Source organism: Chionomys nivalis, chromosome 15, assembly GCF_950005125.1.
Source record: "Chionomys nivalis chromosome 15, mChiNiv1.1, whole genome shotgun sequence".
Taxonomy (NCBI): domain Eukaryota; kingdom Metazoa; phylum Chordata; class Mammalia; order Rodentia; family Cricetidae; genus Chionomys; species Chionomys nivalis.
The window spans coordinates 30,343,490-30,363,430 of record NC_080100.1 but is presented as its reverse complement, the minus strand read 5'-3'; the positions used below and the strand labels follow the sequence as shown (position 1 = coordinate 30,363,430).

The following is a 19,941-nucleotide window of genomic DNA, read 5'->3' as shown; positions in this document are numbered from 1 at the left end:
TTTCACACCCAACAAACTAAGCAAATGGAAATGGTGGATCAACTGTTATTCATTAAGTTGTTATGGTATAATGCACGGTAGGGACCATCGCCTCTTCCCCAAAGCTATTCTTATAAGGGAAAGAGAAGAAAGTGTTCCAAAAAAAAAAAAAAAAAAAAAAAAGGAAAGGGTGTGAGACTGAACTCACTCTTTTGTCACATTCTTCAGTAATATTAATAGAAATACAAAGCCATTAAATGGTGTTTAAAAATTAAGCACTCAACGTTGAACAGAGTAAATATACACAGTGAAGCATAATATTAACACAGAGACACTATTACAATTGATAAAGGATAGTTTTTAGGGATGAAGTTTAATATTGATTTATTTGTTTGTTTTACAAAAGAGTCCTAGAAATGGTGATAATTCTAAGTTGAGACTCAATAAGAATTACAAAGTGTTATAGGCGTGGAGTATGGAGAGTTTTTTTTTTATGATTGTGTAAGCCAAGAAGCGTGCATGTACTTGAAGTAGTGGCATGAATTCAATCTTCAACTCCGAGTATATTTGCACCAAGCAACAACTTAGAGAAAAACTTTTCAAGGAATAAACCATGGAAAGTTAAATCACTCTAAGGCTGCTGTACAACTGAAGTAAAAAATTAGCTTTGCTGTAACTTACAACTATTTTTTTATCTTCTGAATTCTAAAACATTTTTATTAATTTATACCCATAACTTTTTTTTATTTTTTTTAAGTTTTTTTTTTTATTGTAACTTACAACTATTAAACAGACATCAAGAAGTCAACCAGGAAACACATAAAGAATGAAAACATTGCCAATTATATAGCTGCAAAATTAAGTTGGATGTCAGAGTACTATGCAATAAAATTCAGATCTGTTACAACTTATAACTTGTCAGAAGAAAGCAATTCCTTTGGAAGCACCCTTAATTACTCACTGACTTGTAATTACAGATGTGTTAATTCCATTACTCATTTATTTTTATTGATAGATTAGTGGTATAAAGTATCCAACTTTCTTGTATGTCAAGCAATTAATGACCTGTAAATGAACTCTTAAATATGTCAGGGATGTACGTTATTTAAGGCGATTATTTAGCAAAGCAACGATCCTTCCATTATGCAAATTACTATCATTAAATTATAAACGTGCAAGTATCTGATTTTATTCTGGGTTTTGTTCTGGGTCCTCAAAATGACCTTTCAGTCCGGGTTTCTTTAATGTATAGTTAATATGGAAACATTTTCTTCAATAATAACAGGGAGAGTTGATAGACACTTCCAGTTCTCAGGTTCCTGTACTTTTGTACAGTGATAGAGCTGGAAGGAAGGATAATGGTGATGATAAGGATGATGATAATGATAGGTAACTTTGTTGTATTTGCTCAAAGGGCAAATTTTTTAGACTTATAAATACAATGATTTATATCAACTAGAATGTCTATTCTAAATACTTTTAATTCTGCTACTTATTTTGAAAACTATTTCTAGTATATTGACATTTGGAATTTTATACAGTATATATGTGGTCAAGTGGGAAAATACTGGGAAAAAATCTGATTCTGGGGATAGAGCAATGAATCAAAGACAAAGAGCACTGGCTGTTCTTCTAGAGGTTCCCCAGGTTCAATTCCCAGTACCCTCAAGGCAGCACAAAATGGTGTCACAATGAAGACAATTATTTTGTATATTAATGGAAAACAATAAAACAAAATAATTTGAGCCTGATGATTATAGGGAAAGAAGCAGGTATGCTGAGAAAGATGAGCCATGATGATACTGAATATGAAGGAAGACTTTGGAAGAAATGAAAACATATTTGTGGTCAATAGATGTTGGAGGTAAAAATTGGGACTGGCAGAAAGAGCCTGTGTGAGGATGCTGAGAACAACAGGTTCTTTAAACTGTAAGTGAACCATGCAGTCCCATTGCAAAAAGGTGATAGGGACTGGAGGGAGGCTGGGGTCAGATCTTCAATGGCCATGTGTAGGAAGTTGGTGAGAAATTTTTACATGAGAGAATGAGAGAGATCGAAGGTGTTTGGACAGGGGACTCACAAAATTAGCTTTAGATTTTAGAAAATCATCCTGGTTTAGGTGTTGGGAAAAGCAGACAATTAGGAAGCTCTAGGAGCCTATTATCTGGAATTCATACCGTGGCAGGAGGGTCTAATGTGTGCTAGGCCAACTGTTCAGTTGCTCCATCCGAGTAATATGAGACTTCAGGGAGCATCTGCAGAATATGAATATTATTCATGAGTTGAGTCTATTCCTGGCTAACACTAGTGGATTCTGTCATGCAGAGAGGTTTGGAGGATATCTGGATAACCCACATAAAACCTAACAAAGGAAGTTACAAATATGATTTAAGGTAATTGAGTACACAGTCAACACATAGAAGGGAAATTAACAGAGCATGAGAACTGATTAGGTGGTAGAATGGAATAAAATAACAGGGAGTTGATTTCTCTTCAGACACAAGTCAAGAAGTCAAACCATTTCTTCGTTCACTGGTAAGAACTTTGGTTACTGCCGAATGTCCTTGAACATTCAGTCAAAAAGAGATCTATGCTTGGTGATTTTTGAATTATATGATATTGAAGCTCGATGGGGACAGAGGAATAACATATTTGTCTTCTTAGACAAATTATAAGTATTTTTGTCCAGATTAAAGGACTAACATATGGGAACAGAAGCAGAAGCCAAATAATATTCAGCCAGTTTTCAGTGAGTGAATCTTAAATAAACCATCCCATGTAAGTGGTGGGACTGCAAACTTGTGCAACTACTTTGGAAATCAGTGTGGCGGTTTCTCAGAAAAATTGGGATCAACCTACCCCTGGACCCAGCAATAGCACTCTTGGGAATATACCCAAGAGATGCCCTAGCATATGACAAAAGCATTTGTCCAACTATGTTCATAGCAGCATTATTTGTAATAGCCAGAACCTGGAAGCAACCTAGATGCCCTTCAATAGAAGAATGGATGAAGAAAGTGTGGAATATATATACATTAGAGTACTACTCTGCGGTAAAAAACAATGACTTCTCGAATTTTGCATGCAAATGGATGGAAATAGAAAATACGATCCTGAGTGAGGTAACCCAGACCCAAAAAGAAGATCATGGGATGTACTCACTCATAATTGGTTTCTAGCCATGGATAGGGGCCACTGAGTCTATAATTTGTGATCCTAAAGAAGCTAAACAAGAGGGTAAACCCAAGGAAAAACATATAGATATCCTCCCAGCTATGGGAAATAGACAAGATTGATGGGCAAAAAATGGGAATCTTGGGGGGTGGGGTGGGATGAGGATGAGGGGAGATGGGGAGCGAAAAGTGTGAAGGAGAGGATGAGGGGAACTGGGGGAATCGGGGTGATTGGGGGTAAAGGAAGGTTGGAGGGGGGAGCAGGGAAACTCATACCTTAGTTAAGGGAGCCACCTAAGGGTTGGCAAGAGACTTGAACCTGGAATGGCTACCAGAAGCCCAGGGCAATGTCCCCAGTTAGTTCATTGGGGCACCTGAGGATAGGGAACCTGAAATGAACCTATCCTATAATCATACTGATGAATATCTTGCATATCGCCATAGAACCTTCATCTAGCGATGGATGGAGATAGAGACAGAGACCCACACTGGAGCACCGGACTGAGCTCCCAAGGTTATAATGAGGAGCAGAAGGAGAGAGAACATGAACAAGGAAGTCAGGACCATGAGGGGTGCACCCAACCACTGAGACGGGGGGCCGATCTATTGGGAGCTCACCAAGGCCAGCTGGACTGCTACTGAAAAAAACATGGGATAAAACCGGACTCTCTTAATATGGTGGACAATGAGAGCTGACGAGAGGTCAAGGAGAATGGCACAGGAACTTTCATCTGGCGATGGATCGAGAGAGAGACAGAGACCCAGTTTGGATCAACCGTCTGAGCTCTTAAGGTCCAAATGAGGAGCAGAAGGAGGGAGAACATGAGCAAGGAAATCAGGACCACGAGGGGTGCACCCACCCACTGTGACAGTGGAACTGATCTATTGGGAGCTCTCCAAGGCCAGCTGGACTGGGACTGAATAAGCATGGGTTGAAACTGGACTCTCTGAACAAGGCGGACAATGAAGGCTGATGAGAAGCCAAGGACAATGGCACTAGGTTTCGATCCTAATACATGAACTGGCTTTGTGGGAGCGTAGCCTGTTTGGATGCTCACCTTCCTGGACCTAGATAGAAGTGGGAGGACCTTGGTATTCCTGTAGGGCAGGGAATTTGGACTGCTCTTCAGTATCAAGAGGGAGGGGGAATGGACTGGGGGGAGGAGAAGAGGAGTGGGGATAGGGGGAGGGGAGCGGGGGGAGGGAACAATATGTGGGAAGAGGGGGAGGGAAATGGGAAACGGGGAGCAGTTAGAAATTTTAATTAAAAAAGAATAAAAAAATGAGAAAAAAAAAAAGCAAAGAGGATTTTTCACTGGACTAGCCAGGGATCGTTACATGAGCAGGGCAGTTAAAACTAGGAAAAGTAAATGAAGCGATGCTAGAACTTAGAGCCACACTCTCGAATAACTCCTAAGAAGAGAAAGCCAAGCAAATGTTGCAGGGACTGAAAGACCCAGAAGTTACTCAGGGCTATCAAGTAAAAAACACCTTATTGAAAATTTAAGGACTCAACAAAATAAAGACACAATTAACATGTGTCTGTTTATCTGAAAAAAGGCAAAGGTGTCTTGATTTCAGTTACCTAGGAATTTGTCAAAGTCTCATGAACCTGGACAGCCCAAAGGCTAGAGTGAGTGCTAGACTATGGAAGAGAACAGTGAAAGTATTTGATCAAAGAAGTAGATAAAACTCTAATCACTGTACCAAGTTAAAAATTCAAAGTACCACCTGGAGTGTAGTTTTCTCTTCATTTGATGTAAACTTCTTTTCAAGACTTCTGTGGTCACCTAAGACCTTTACGTCTTTCGAACTATTTTCCCTGTGGTATAATTTCCTTTTTCTTCTGCTTCAGCCTTGAGTTGATCCAGCTAACCTTGGAGGCAATTGGTGCTATTTTCCTCACTACTCTGATGTAGATGATCTGTTCTTTCTCCAGCAGCACCATTATTTGACTTTTCATTTGGCATCATTAGGCTTATGTTATTCTTGAATTATTCCCAAACCTGATATAGTTTCATAAGTATACTGAAACTCATGAGCTGCATATCAAATCCAACCTTTCCCATTTTTCCACTGAACACCAACCAGCATACGACATTCTTATCAGCTGTTTCTAGAGGTACTGAAAGTCTACTAAACAGAAATTTGCTGCTTAAAAGTTTCGCAATTATAAATGCACCACAAAAATTATTAGGAGAATATAAACAGGTAGTCATTATACTGTTACTGTCTAGAGGGTCGTATTTATGCAAAGACTAATCTCTTATTCAGTTAATGAGGTGATATATTTAAAAAGTGATGCTTTGAAAATCTTGTGCGCTTACTTCTGCAGTACATAGGTTAAAAATCTTCTTGTAACTAAACATGGTGTGCCACGGTCAGTAATTACAGCATTCCGAGGTCAGGCCAGAAGGGCTGCTGTAAATTCCGGGCCACCCTGACTTGAGTATTTGGCCAGCCTCGGTGAAGGAGGAAACCCTATCTCACTGTCTTCCCACTCTCCTTCAAAAAGTTTTTGCTATGATTAATCAGTCTGCAAAAAAATCATTCAGGCACTATGAGCAGAAGCATATAAAGTGTCTAAAAACCTCATTTCAACACTTTACTTCTGAATCAGAACTGCTAGAGAATCAGAAGCTATAACAGCAATCGCATCTCCAATTATACCTATTGCAACAGTATTGGGAATAATGGTAAGGGCTTCTTTGCCCTCCTTTTTTAAAAATAAATTTTAGGCCAAAAGGGTAACATCATGTTCAGAGTTTATTGAGAACCATCCAATATGTAGAATTTTAGAAGCAAGATTTACCAACGGGACTAATGAATGTCTCCCCAAGTCTTTCAAACAGTGCCCACGTATAGACTGGTTGAACAAATTTAGTTTTATTGAAAGTAAACATTTACATTGGCTACAATGTTAGAACTATTACAAAGCAGGATAAAAGAGGCTGAAGGAGCAATAGAAAGCAAGTGCAATAAAAAGGGAATAGAGAAAATATTTGGCCTTAGTGATCTCTTGGCAGTATTTACATTATGTACATATTGTTAAATAGTTATAATAACTCTAAGGCACAAAAGGCTAAATAGCAGGTTGCAATACTAGTCTGTGCACAAAAGTCAAGAAATTTATTGTAAAGAAGGTTGGATAGTCAAAGAAACATAGGCATACCTTAATGTTTACATAAAGGAGTGGCTGCAGTTTTTAAAATCTCAAATGATACATTAAATATTGGGCAGATTGAAGAAATTGGTTTTAGAACATTAAATTATGTTGACTATGTAAATAAGCACTATTTTTTTATTGACTTGCTGGTAAATGTGTAATGTAATCTATTCTTCAACACAGCTTTTTCACACTCATGGATATGTTTTGACTACAAGCTATTTGAAATACTTTTGACCTACAAAAACTTAAGTCTATATTTCATAGTGTGTACAAAATTCCCAAGAAAAAAATTACTGGGTAATAATATACACCAAATTCATATGTGAGCTGACAAAAATTTAGTAGGCATTAATTGTCAAAATATTTGAATATTCAGGTTGGAATCCTGGCACAGCAGTTGGGCTTATCTTGTGTTGTTTTGCTTTGACCTCTTTCGTGGGGGTAACCGCTAGTGACTCTTAAGTGAATGAACATGAAAGCAGCCCAGGTAGAAAACAAACTTTACAGTGAACTAATTAACTTCTCATGCCACTAAATCCTTCAAATAACTCGCCTCAGTGTTAACTATGTCGTTAATCACTGTTGCCTACATTACAGAGTGGGAAGGCAGTTGGCAATGTCTGTGTCTACCATGGTCTTAACTGTTGAATTATTTGATGACTTGTGTTTGCAAAACTGTATTTGTTTCTTATTCTGGAAACCAATTTGCCTTGTCAAGCAGTCTCCCTTTAGTGCTGAGGTAGTGTTAGAATGAAGAATCCAGCATGACATTAGACTATTATGTTTCTTTAATGTGCTTCAAAGGCTACCGTGAAACCTTTACTCATTCGGGTGAGAGATGATCCAAGGTTATAATATCATAATATCTTTATGATATTAAATTACTATCTGATGAAAGTTGTGAGTGACTTTTTCCTGAATGCTTTCTGAAATATCATGCCCTGAAGCAAATTGTCATAAGTAGTGCTAAAATTCTTCAAGTGATATTAATTTAAAACTTATATACTTCCATGTTAAATGCCTGTTTTCTTTCAATAGAGGAGAGGAAAACTGGGGAATTTCTACTGCAAATTCTTGAAATTCCCAAACAGGAACATTAATAGCAAATTGGATTCATGCCCTACAGTAGTTCACAGAACTCTAAGGATATGGCATTCTTACAATTCAAGTTTAGAATGTAAAAAGCTTCAAACCCAGCATCTGCTGAGATTAATCAGCAACATAACTCACTCCTGGGCACACCAAAGTGCTTCACCATGATACACTCTGCATAACAGATCAATTCTGTATTATTATACTTTCCTTCTCTTCCACTTCCAGTTATTTCATCTCTCTTTTGAAGTGAAAGAGGAAGACTTCTTCCTAATGAATTGTTCCATAAAATCAGCCATGCAGGAAAGAAGGTCTTCACACTCTACTTCGAGAATGAAGCTTCCTTAATAAAGCAATGCTGAGTTTCAATAACAGAACTAATATTACTGTTATAAAAGGCAATGGATAGATTCTAATTATTATTAATATGTAATAATATGTAAAATCTCAACTGTCTAGAATCATCAAACACTAATACCAGAATGGGCGGCTGAGTCATAGGATGATAGTGGTGACTGAATCTCTTAGAGAACTGCTTGAGTTTTGGACGTAAGATATTCACATACTAATGGTATTAGTAAAAATTAGATCCTTTAGAAATATAAGCATTTTCATTAGTGTAGCATAGCAGTTTCAATTTCAAAATGCTAACAAAAGTTCATTCTTTTTAGAATATGTGCTTATAAAAGTTCTGATGCAAGTTTTGGAAACTAATTCTGGGAAAGTAATACAACTTGGTGATCATTATTAAGACATCTCATTTAATTGTCATAAAAATGCCTATCACTATGTGTACTTAGTGGGTATTAAACTATCATTTATTTTTCTACTTGGATTGGAAAATTTTCTTGTACTCATAAATTGGCAGTAGAAGTTTTTGATGCCAGTTTTCCCTCCTCTAAATTATCTCCCTTGAGTACAAGCACAGGTGACCCTTCAGATTCTAGGGCTCCACTCCTTACAGATCGCCACCTATTAAGCAACGGCATAATTGACCAGGTCAGCAGTTTTCCGATTAAGCTAGAAAGCATTCTCCTGCCTTTCTGGAGGTTCTTCACAGACGGCCTAATAGGAGGGATTCTAAGACATCCCCCCTTTTAAATTTAGGAGTTACATCTTTCTATTTTTATCGTGTGTAGAATGTCCCCCCAAATTATTTCTTTGTGTTGTTGTTGCCTAGAAAATATCTCAAAATATTGTTACAATGACTTAGGAGATCTGGTAGAAAGAAGCAATGGTATTCTCATTGCACAAAAGTCTTCAAATACCTGGTCACTGAACACTCAATAAACCAGGCTAATGTTACTCCATAGTTCAGAGGCACAAGTCAGAACAGGTTGATGCTTCTTTAAGTAGACACTATTAAGTGGATTAGAATCTTAACCTCTTCAGTTCTGTATTTTGGTAGAAGTAGTAGCATTTCAATTATTTACAATAGAAGAAAAACAAATGATCAGTAAAATCTTCCTAAAATGTAACCCCTGACAATATGCATGGCCTGTCTCTCACCTTTTATACCAAAGAAAATAAACACGCAAATTATCACACCACACTTGCAAATGATGACACGCTTGTATTTTTCTCTGTCTACATAAATTAAAATCAGATATAAGCCTTGATTCAGGATTTGAATAGAGTGGCAGACTCACTAATTAAACTGCTTTCATGAATGCCCTGATTCCAAAGGCAAAATAAACACTGTCGGTTAATACTTGAAATGCCTATGACCCTAAGACTCGAAGGAACAGAAAGGATTTGATGAGCACATGAATCAAAGAAGAGCCGAAAGCTGGAGTGAGCTTCTTTCTGTAAGCTTGTGTTCTTTTAATGTAAAAGAAGCTAGACAGTTTATCTTCTTTCTCAATATGAAAAAAATAAGCAGAGGTAGCAGATGAAAAATATAAAAATATAGATATGGTACAAATAAACTCCATTGGAAGAAATAAAAATGTGCACTTTCTGTTTCTTAATTCTGTGCCTCCCCCTACTTATTTTTAATCACATGAGTATGTAAACACAGATTTAAATCACCAGGGACATTGCTTTTTCCAAGTTGAATTTCAGATAACATTTTAAATTAGTTATATTAACCAATGGGATATTGCTTCCAATAACTGAAAAAAAATTGGGTCTGCGAATATTTGTGTGTGTGTGTGTGCGCGCGCGCGTGCAAGCGCAAGCGCGCACATGCGCGTGAATGAACTATAGCAAATGTGGCTCATATCGTGGTTTATGACCAAATTTACTGCTTATTGGTTGTGATTTTTGCCCATTACAAGACAGCACGATGAAGCTATCCATCCGTTGTCAAAATACAAGTGTGAACAAGCATGCATATGCACAATGACACATTCTGACATGTGAAGTCTGCAGACAAGTGTCCCGCATGCCTTCAGGCATGGCACTGCCTCTGATGCTAACTGCTGTCTTAGAAGGGAAACCATGAGAAGAGGACTATGCCTCCCACAGCATTCAAATGTTTGTGTGACTCATACTGAATACACCACAATGTGCAGACATTGTACTTATTGTGGACTGTCTGGTAGATTTAAAAGCCATTATAAAATGACCTCAATTCTATTTCAGTGCCCTAAAATAGCAGTACATAATACCAAATGTCCAATTAAAGAATTTAATATAAAAATATCATCAGCACAAAACTGTTTTTTCAATCTGTTTATTGTATATGCAACCCAAACTTGAGTTTAAGTGCTGTTTAATGTTTATTACTAGATTTCATAACCCTACAATTGGTAAATCTTAAACCATTTTAGGTATTTAATGAAATATTTAGAAATACTAAGAAAAGAAAAATTGGTATTCAAAGGGTTAATTTTGTTTATAATAACAATAAATTATTTTTTATCATCTTCTTCAGTTCAAAATCCAGCTCTGAACCCGAGGAAGCTTTCAAATCCTGCCCAGCGGTGTTCTCTAGCCAGTAGCAGTCTGATTACCAATTACTCGGAGGATCTCTTTGTGAATCCCTCCTTCCTGTGTGTTGATATTAGCGTCTCCCACCTGGCCGTCTTCATAGCTACAAGAGAAAGCAGAAACGGGAAACATGGATAATGATGGCAGTGTTTATATGGCTTCAAAATGTCATTTGATTCCTAGAAGCAACACAAGGAAATCAAAACCACAGGGTCATTTTTTTTAAAAGCAGTATCTAATGTGTGTTCAAGAGAAAACTCGGCATAGTTGGTTCTTTTACACCATACCTTAATTTATTCCCTTCCTTCCATTTCAGCATGAAGTCCTTCATCCCACCTAACACATTGCCAGGCTTGCAGGGACACGTGTCTTTATCAGTGCAAGCATCTCTCCCAACAGCTGCCGTGACTTCAACTGCAGAACAACCCACTGCCTTCATCTTTCTATGCCTTGGGTTCTGGACGTCTTCATTGCACTGCTTTCTCAGCTGTCCTGTCCCAACTGGCTGCACTGGCTTCACATTCTATCCCTGTGTCCTCGTCATGCCCGCCTTCTAACTACTGCTTTGCATGAGCAGCGCTCCAGTTTTATTTCTTAACTGGTAACTCGTTCTCTTTCGTTCAATATATTGTTTTATTTATGCTGCATAAGATTATAAGCCTGTTAAGCTCAGCCTAGCAGCAAGAGTGGAGACATGATACTAAAGGACAGCAATTGCTAAGTGCTTGAGAAAGAAATAATCACATCTTAGATAATTCATTTCCTCAAGGAAGCTTACGTCAGCAATTAGAATTTCCAAAGAGCAAATTTTCAAACTTGAAATGATAATATTCAGAGCGAAATAGGTGATGAATTAATCTTGTGACTGAAAAATGGTTTCAAGAAAGAAGCTGCAGAGAAGTGGTAATTACTGCAAAATAGATAACCAGAGGCATAAGCACAGGGCCCCAGAGATTAATGCGTGCCTCTGTCTTCTCTTCGCCATACTTAAATTCTCCTGAGACAGCACGAGGTGGGAAAATAAAACACTGGAACACAGAACGGGAAGTTAGCTCATTACACAATCCACCGCTTAAAGACCCAGAGATGATTCCACTCGAATCCAGTCCAAGTTTCAAGACTGGATTTGGTCCAGGATATTGATAAATCTGTTTAATTCTTACCATACAATTTTACTACTCTAGTGACAACTTGCCCTTCTTATTCTAAACAGTGCTGTAACATTATTGTAAGATGGGAGTTCTTAAAATGCATGGTACATAAATCCAAACACTAATATTTTCTCAGGAAATCAAACAGTAAATGCCACATTAAAATTTATAAAAGAACAAACAGTGCTTTTGCTTAAGACTCAGGTTTGGTTCCCAGTGTCCACATCAAGTGGCTCGCAAACAACCACCTGCATAAAACTTCACTTCCGGGAAATTTGATGCCCTCTGGCCTATGAGAACACCTACTTGGACATGGTACACGTAAGTTCACATAAGAACATGCATGCATATGCATCTATAAAAAATAAATTTAAAAGGAATTAGAAAATATGTTACAGTTCTTCAAACTAAATCAGATGTCTGGGGGCAGATGTTGTATAAAGGTATCCTTTAAGCAAAACATATTAACCTATAATTAAGAAAAGGAAGGGGATTAACAGGAGGGGTAGAGGGTCAGAGAACGCAAGGGTAGAAAACAATTGAAAAGCATTACGTGCATGTATGAAGTGTCGTAATAAAATTTGTTACTCTAATAGAAACACTAAAAAACCATATTGACTTTCTTTTGCATAAACGAGGATGCTGTGTCCTTATTTCTTAAAAGACGGAGGAGGTTGGCCTGGCATATAGATGGGTAACCGTGTTTTATTGTGAAAACACAAGATAAACTCTCCAGACCTTGCATCTGAAGATTGGAGGCTGAGAAGAAGAGAGTTGAATAGACACAGAGAAAACCATCCTGCCAGGGGAGAGAAGCAGAGCGGCAGCTCTCAACATTTCTGGTGGTTGTGACCTTCCAACTCCAGATTATTGCCTCCATGTGACTTTAAATTGTCTCATTCAAGTTGCTTTCTTTTTGGTTACAGTTTTGGTACACTCTCCACACCTATGGCATCCTATGCAAACTGGACTTTCATGCTTACCCTAACTGACGTTCAGCTTAAACACTATTATCTCTGCTCTCTGCGCAATGTGAAATTGACCAGTGAATAGGATTTGTCTATAAATCATGGTAATGTCCCATTTTTGGCTGTCCTGTCTACATTTTCCTTCCTGACCTTAATGTTCTACTTAAGTCAGGAAAACTCTTTCCAGGTCTCCTGGTTGATGCACTCAGGGGATGTTGTCTCCTTTGGGTATAATATGTAACATATAGCTCATCACTCTATTGCTTGCTTGCTTCTTCATCTCTGCCTCTGTCTCTCAGCTACGTTGTTTCATTTCTTAGCTACCTAGCTTCTGATTATGATTTTTAATCTCTTTGCCTCTCCTTTTTCTTCTGTGTCGTAGCTTAATGATTTCCAGAACACAATGAATTCCAGTTCCTTTTCTCCTGGATATATTAAACTTGCTCAACCCTTTCAGCCTCTCCCCAGTTTTTACTACCATCCACATGTTGATTCCTAAAACTTCATCTCCAGACTTCCAATCCTTGCGTCTTTTTTCTAATATCATTTTCCATAGATGACACCTATGTAATACATCTAAAACACATTATATTCACATATAATCTCTTCATTAAAATAGATCACTCTGTTTTGTAGATTCTTTTATTAAAATATTTATTTATTATGTATACAATATTCTGTCTGTGTGTATGTCTGCAGGCCAGAAGAGGGCACTAGACCTCATTACAGATGGTTGTGAGCCACCATGTGGTTGTTGGGAATTGAACTCAGAACCTTTGGAAGAGCAGGCAATGCTCTTAACCACTGAGCCATCTCTCCAGCCCCATGTTTTATAGATTCTTCCAACCAATATGTACTAATTGCTTCTGTGTAAACCATCTGTGACCTGAGTACCCAAGCATGAGGAGAACTTCATGAGGGAAGGGAACAGAATATCACACACACACACACACACACACACACACACACACACCCTACAGTGGCGAGGCAGGGATGAGGCAGTTTAGGAGTACAGAGACAATTGCAAATCTAAAGTTAATTTTGCATGTGATTTCTGACAAGGAAGCCAGAGAAGGGAAAAAAACAAACAAACAAAAAAAAAACAAACAACAACAAAAAAAAACACTATGCTTGAGTTTGCTCTGAAGAACAGGGGCCAGGAATGCAGCTGTGGGTTTGAGCAGTTGCTTAGCATGCAAATGTCTTAGGGCTTCAAAAGTAGACTAGTGTTTCTCCTTTTTTTCTTGTCTTAAATTTCTGCATATTAAATCTGAATCATCAGTCTAAAAATCGCAATACTTAATAAATGTCTCATTGTACAAAATTAGTTTTGAGAGCAACGGAATTAAAAGCAGGGGAACAAGAGCTTTCTGATGAATCCTGTGGGAGACAGTGTTAGATCTACAGGGATAAAAGTATTGATAGGAGAGAACAGTAAAAAGATAAAACTTAGGAAGGGAAAGAACATGGAAAACCACAGCTCAGCTTTTAGTGTTTGATATATGAAATTACTGCATAGATAAGAGTTATTGAGGAGTTACAAAGGGGGTTTTAAATAATGGGTTCCACTTTGTATATACTGATTTTTTTTTAAAGGTATTGTTAGGATGTTTGAGAATAGTCATTGAGAAGTTAAAATGCAGGCCTTCACTCTCCCTACCGGACAAACACCAGGTACCAAAAACAAATGGACTCACATTGTACGAGACTGCAAAGATGCAGAGCAAGAAAGAAGGTCATGCTTAAAAACGGATAATACACCCTGTCTCAAAAATCAAAAAAAAAAAAAAAACGGATAATACAACAGAAACATGCACTGGTCATTACCCAGTTCACACCAAACAGAAGCACCATGAAGCTTCTGGAAGGAAGGAGGCATAAAGGAAGACTTGGACGAGGAGTGAGAATTAGGCACACGGATATGAATCTATGCTTTACAGAGAAAGAACAGAACCTCAATAGTGGAAATCACAGTGCACGGCTGTGGGATGTGAAGCTCAGCACCCCAAGTCATGAAAGCAGCAGCCGTGGTGGGACAGAAGCTGCACACCAGCCTCCTTTACCCTTACGGTGCATGGCACAGCAGAGACGAGAGGATGAAGGCGTCAGAGTGTGAGTCACCAAGACTCTCAAGGGTAAGCGGCAGCCGCAGTGGACAGCTTAGAGGTTAGAAAGGGAGCCTGGGCAGAGACAGACTGGGTTTGTGATACACCAGAGATCCAGCACAGTTCCTCGACCCTATTTGTGTTTATGATTTACACACAGATGCCTTTACTGTCAAAGACCATGTTCTGTCTTCTAATTTTGTAATTTTCTAATTTTCCTGTGAATGTCTACAGTTGAGCAGTGTCTACCTTTTACAAACTCATAATTAAAGATGAAGTTTATTTTACCTAATGGTCATTATAAATTTCTTATTTTATACATTCTTGTATGTGCCTAAAACAGTTTCACTTTTTCAGTGCTATGTCAAAACTATATATAACCCCTGCATTTAGGAAGCTGAGGCACCAGGGCCATGGCTGAGTTCAAGGGGCACCACTGATTACATAGTAAGACCCTGTCTCATCAAAGACAAAAAGAAAAAAGGAAGAGTTGCTGAAGAGTAGGTGCCAGTCAGATACAAAATGCTGCAGGGATGGATGTGGGGCAGAGAGAGAAAAACGAAGGAAATTTGTTTCAAGAATTTTCAATCCCTCTGAAGAAGAGTGAGCTAAATTTTAAGAGCAAGTTCTGTCATGAGCCACAGGAATACCAAGACACCACGGTCTTCTAGTCTAATTTTCTAGAAATTTTAGAGAAGAGGGGATAGTTGAACTACCCCTTAAAAGGTAAATGAACTAAAGAAGAAACCCTGAGATTTATATAGAACTACATAGATCTGCTTGGTTCAAGGACCTGGGATGTCTGGCCCTATTTTTTGCAGAGAAAACGTTTCATGTGATCCTTCCCACCATCACGCTTGTAAACTAGCTCAAATGTTTTCAGAAATAAAGGTAGCTCCATACTCTACATTTATTTCTTAATCAAAGTACATGGACCATTCATAATTGACTCCACCAACTGTGGAGATGTTGGCAGCATTGGGGCCCCAAGCACATAGGCTTTCATTGCCAGACCAAATCTTACCTTAGGCCCCACACTGCTTAGAGACAGGGCATCCTCCCACCCTTCCTGGCCATTTCCTGTGCAGTGATGGAAACTGGGGGAGCCCACACCTAGCCATCTGCCAGGTCAATTAACCACCCCTAATTTTATTAATTTATCCTAATTATGAAAAATTATAATTACAAAGTCTCATCTCTATCTTTAAAAATCCTTTTGTTCATTGTGAAATAACTTACTAGGTCTGGTATGGTATAGATTTATTATCCCAGTACTCAGAATGCTGAAGTAGGAGGATTCCTGGAAGTATGAGATGAGTCTGTGCTACACAGTGAGTGTGATTCAGGACTGCGATGGGGAAAAGGAAAGAGAGGAGGGGCTGACACTTCACTAAATGTGTCCTATAATTCTGTGTGCTTGGTCTCTCTCAGCCCACCTTATGGCCCCTTGGAAATCAGCTCTCTCAGGTTTACACATAAAAGGTCCCAATATGTTTGCACACGGGTCTCCATGTTGGTGGGAAATCAAATTTTACAATTTTTACGACTAGAAATAGATTGGGAATCTGGTCATAATATCTGAAAGATTGACTACATTTTGTCTAAAATATTTATTCATGGTCATTCAGGGAATTCCTGAAAAATAGCTTTCAAACTTCTACCTTTCCTCCCCAAAGCAGTCCAGTCCTTTTAGTATTATTTTAATACCTTGTTACACACCAGCTGGCTTCCTAGCGTGCCTCTCTGATATGCATCAGTCTGTCCCCTAGAGGGTCCCTTTAGTTTTCTCTTCTATGTTGCTGAGATGCTAGAGAGATGAGATGCTGGATAAATTTTTGAGTAAGACACTAAATGACCATCTTGTAACCACCATAGTTCTGGGAAATTAGAGTAGCGTGGAAATTGAATTTTCATTGACTCCTTGTAAGAAATGCATACTAACTTACATCTGCATCATCACGCAAAGCTCCTAACATCAGTGGTCACACAATGTAAACAAACAAGCAAAAAACTTTTGAAACAAAAAAATAACAAAGACTAAGCTTTTGCCTGACGGTTGCTTTCTTTCATTTTCATCCACTTTCTCTTTTGCCAGACGCTACACTCATAGGGGAGGTGCGCCACAAGGACCTGTGGTTGTGTCCTTTATGAAGAAAGATACTAAAAGCTGTAATTAGAACGCAGAATAATGACTGAATGTATTCTCGTTTTGGTGTGCTCTGAATTTATCAGTTTTATCTAATGAGTCATCTACTGAGCTTGCAAAGAGAAAGGATGACATCTCATTTGTGTGGATAAAGCAATGAAAATGATCATAATAACCCCCGTTTTGTGTCATTTTGAAAGCATCTGGGTGCACCAGTTTCCATCAGATGGATTTCTCACCTCTCTTCACTTCTAAGGATAACGGGCGTTCTCATCTCCCATAATTAATACCTTACTGTGATTTATGTATCGCTGATGAAAATATCAAAAAGACATATTGGAAATTGAACAACTCAGGTATGTAAAACTGTCATGCTCGGTAAATGTTCTGTATTTTTGTAAGTTAAAAAAAAAGAGAGATCACACAAAAACCCGGAGTTATCTTTTTATCAACATCTCAAGTCTATTCAATGAGGTAATTTTGAATTGAAGGCTGTTTTCCAGAGGGCCAAACTTCCAACAATGGATAATAACTAACTAGCCAAGAAAAGAGAGAGAGAGAGAAGAATGTTTTATGAGCTTTGCAGTGGAGATGTACATTGGCTTAACTTAATCTCAGATTAATCGTATAAGGTAATGTATACCAACAGCTTTCCTAGTAGCCACGGGTCCTCAGAACCCTTCTCTGATGTCATTCGACCCTCAAGGATTGACCTGCATGGCCTTTTGCCTTGTGCTCCACTGGCCTCCACTTTGAGTGGGGTTTGGTCAGGTGGATTTTGGCAGGATTGCTTCCTGTCTGAGCCACCTGGACCTGAGGATGTTTAAGAATCCTACTGCTACTGGAGCCTGCTGCCCCACAGTTACGCCTTTGCAAACCATCTAATTGTGGGTAATAAAAGCACTGTGTTCTTTGTGAGCCATCTGCTTGTTCCTGTTGAGACTCTAACTGATGCAGGTAGGCATACTGTTCTCATTTTGCCAATGAAGCTTTGAGAGGTTATGCAACCTGGTGATTGTTCTTCCTAATTTCTGTTGCGTTGGAATTCAAACACCTGATAAGAAAAAAACAGAGTACTGGCTGTTATATCCACTGCTGTGAAATCTATAGTCAGTAAGTAAATGCCAGAAGAAAATTAGAGTTTCCATAAAATCTGTCCCAGTGAACAACCTGGCCACATGCTCATGGATCAGACACAAAACGCACAGGGACCTGTGGGCCTAAAAGGTATGGCAGCAATTTTGATGCCATCACTTTGACATGTTTATAAAATAACCCACATCACTTTTCACCGTGTTTGTAGAAACTCCATAAGCAATAAAACCAATAACTCAGTTCTTTCCTGAAATCCTTTCTGTGCTAAGGTCAGGGAAGAGGTGTAGCCAGACATGGGAGTGGGGCTGCAGAGGCGAAGATGGAATGAAAAGTCAGACTGGCTTACTGCAGCCGTTGACCTGGAATGAAAAAATGCTTGTCTTCTTGTGTGCCAACACACACATTGGCCAACACGCAGTACCTTGCCAGCCCATATTATGTGAAATGTACATCAGTTTTTTTATAGAATATTTACATTATTGCCTTCTCTGTCCCCGGTTCTAAAATCTTTCATCATCAAAGTACATAATACCAGATTAGCAGCATGCAGCCATCACTTTCCTAAATAAGCTTATTGAAATGCTACAATCATTAGATTCATGAGAAGTTCAATTAGTCATTTGTTATATTTGGCAATTAACATGAGAAAATAATACTGCAGCCACTGTTTCATTTGTAGAAGCATAAGCAATTAATAAATGTGATCATTTAAACTTACACAAAAAAGAATCGTGTGCAGACATGATCCGTGTTTGGGACAACCCATATCTCTCCATGTTTGTGCAGGTCAGGTGACGTGATCACTGCAAGGGGAGATGAAATCACAGAGCTATTTAGTTTTAAAGGAATAGAAACCCATATTAAGTAACTTCCTTTTCTCTGAAATCTAAACGCAAAAATAGCGGTCCAAATGAACATGTAACGGATGCCTAACCATAGCAGTTATCAATAAATGTAAGTAAAATCAACAAAAGGCCACCTCACAACGAAAGAAATCACTGGACTGTTATCAGAAACACACAGGTCCTGATGTAAGGCAGACAGCAACTTTGTGTCCCACGGAACAGTCAGGTGCTGAAAATCAAGACACTAATGGCAGCTGACAGTCGTGACACAGGAAAAGGTGACTGGTAGCCTTAGAACAAGAACGGAGAAAATACAATCTGTCTGTACTGAGTTCAGAAGAATTACACTGTCTGAAAGTTGAATTACATTCAGGAAAATGGCCAGGAACAACATGGCGCCGTCTGACCCACTCAGAGTTCTGCACTTTGGTTTTAACCTCTGCAGTCTCAACTGTGCTCATTTTCCACAGTGCATGCTGGGACGGACTTAAGGAACAATACCTCACTAACCCACCGTAAGCACTCTGCAACTACACTTCAGTTCAGAAATAAGGAGCTAGGGTGGGAGGCGCAGGCACTCACCTTCACATAAGGCTATGCATTTCAAGTTGCGGCTTTGCAGGAACTGCGATTGCTGTCCCTTCTTTTGAGACTAAATCATAAAACAATTGAAAAGTCACAGTAAACATGGGATACTCTAGCACACATCAACGAGTGCTCATCATTAAAGGGCAAGAGCAACTAAGATGGAGGCGGGGGCTAGCTACAATATCTATGCATTCTTTTAATATCCAGCTATTTTTGCTGCATCCTTTTGTTTCTGTAGCTAATCATTATCAAATCACTTATAAAGCCAGTGGATTGAAACAATGTTAACATGGAGCTCAGTGGTCTCAGGACATATGACTAGAATTCAGAGCTTAGTTTACAGATGAAGTTGGCAAGCTTCTATCAAGGCCAACAGAATGCAATTTGCGGGATCTTTTCATACATTAGAACTAATAAGCACTCCAGATTAGCCAACCACCAACACAAGCCACATTCACAGCAACATTTATGAAGTCACAGAGGTTTTAAAAGCACCTGATGTAGAAACTGGTTTGTCATTCAGATATTTGAATAGTTAAGTTCATTATTCATCAGATGGATTTTCAATCGCCCTGGGTATTCTGATTTTCTCTATAGGAACCTAAGATTTGCCTTCCTTCTTCTCCGCCTGGAACAGCCTTTCTCTCAAGAGTCACATGGCGCATGTCCTCTTCACCTCTGAGGCTATTCTCAAAG

General features: G+C 38.6%; 1 protein-coding gene across 1 annotated transcript in view; it reads right to left on the bottom strand.

Moving 5' to 3' along the window:
* Positions 1-10,074: 10,074 nt before the first annotated feature.
* Parp8 (poly(ADP-ribose) polymerase family member 8) overlaps positions 10,075-19,941 on the bottom strand; it is a 161,843-nt gene continuing 151,976 nt past the window's right edge. The window contains exons 25-27 of the mRNA XM_057789661.1: positions 19,240-19,309; positions 18,531-18,615; positions 10,075-10,450 (exon numbers count right to left, since the gene is read on the bottom strand). Of these exons, the coding sequence (XP_057645644.1) occupies positions 10,348-10,450; positions 18,531-18,615; positions 19,240-19,309 (258 nt within the window). The 3' untranslated portion in view covers positions 10,075-10,347. The remainder of the gene's footprint in view (positions 10,451-18,530; positions 18,616-19,239; positions 19,310-19,941) is intronic.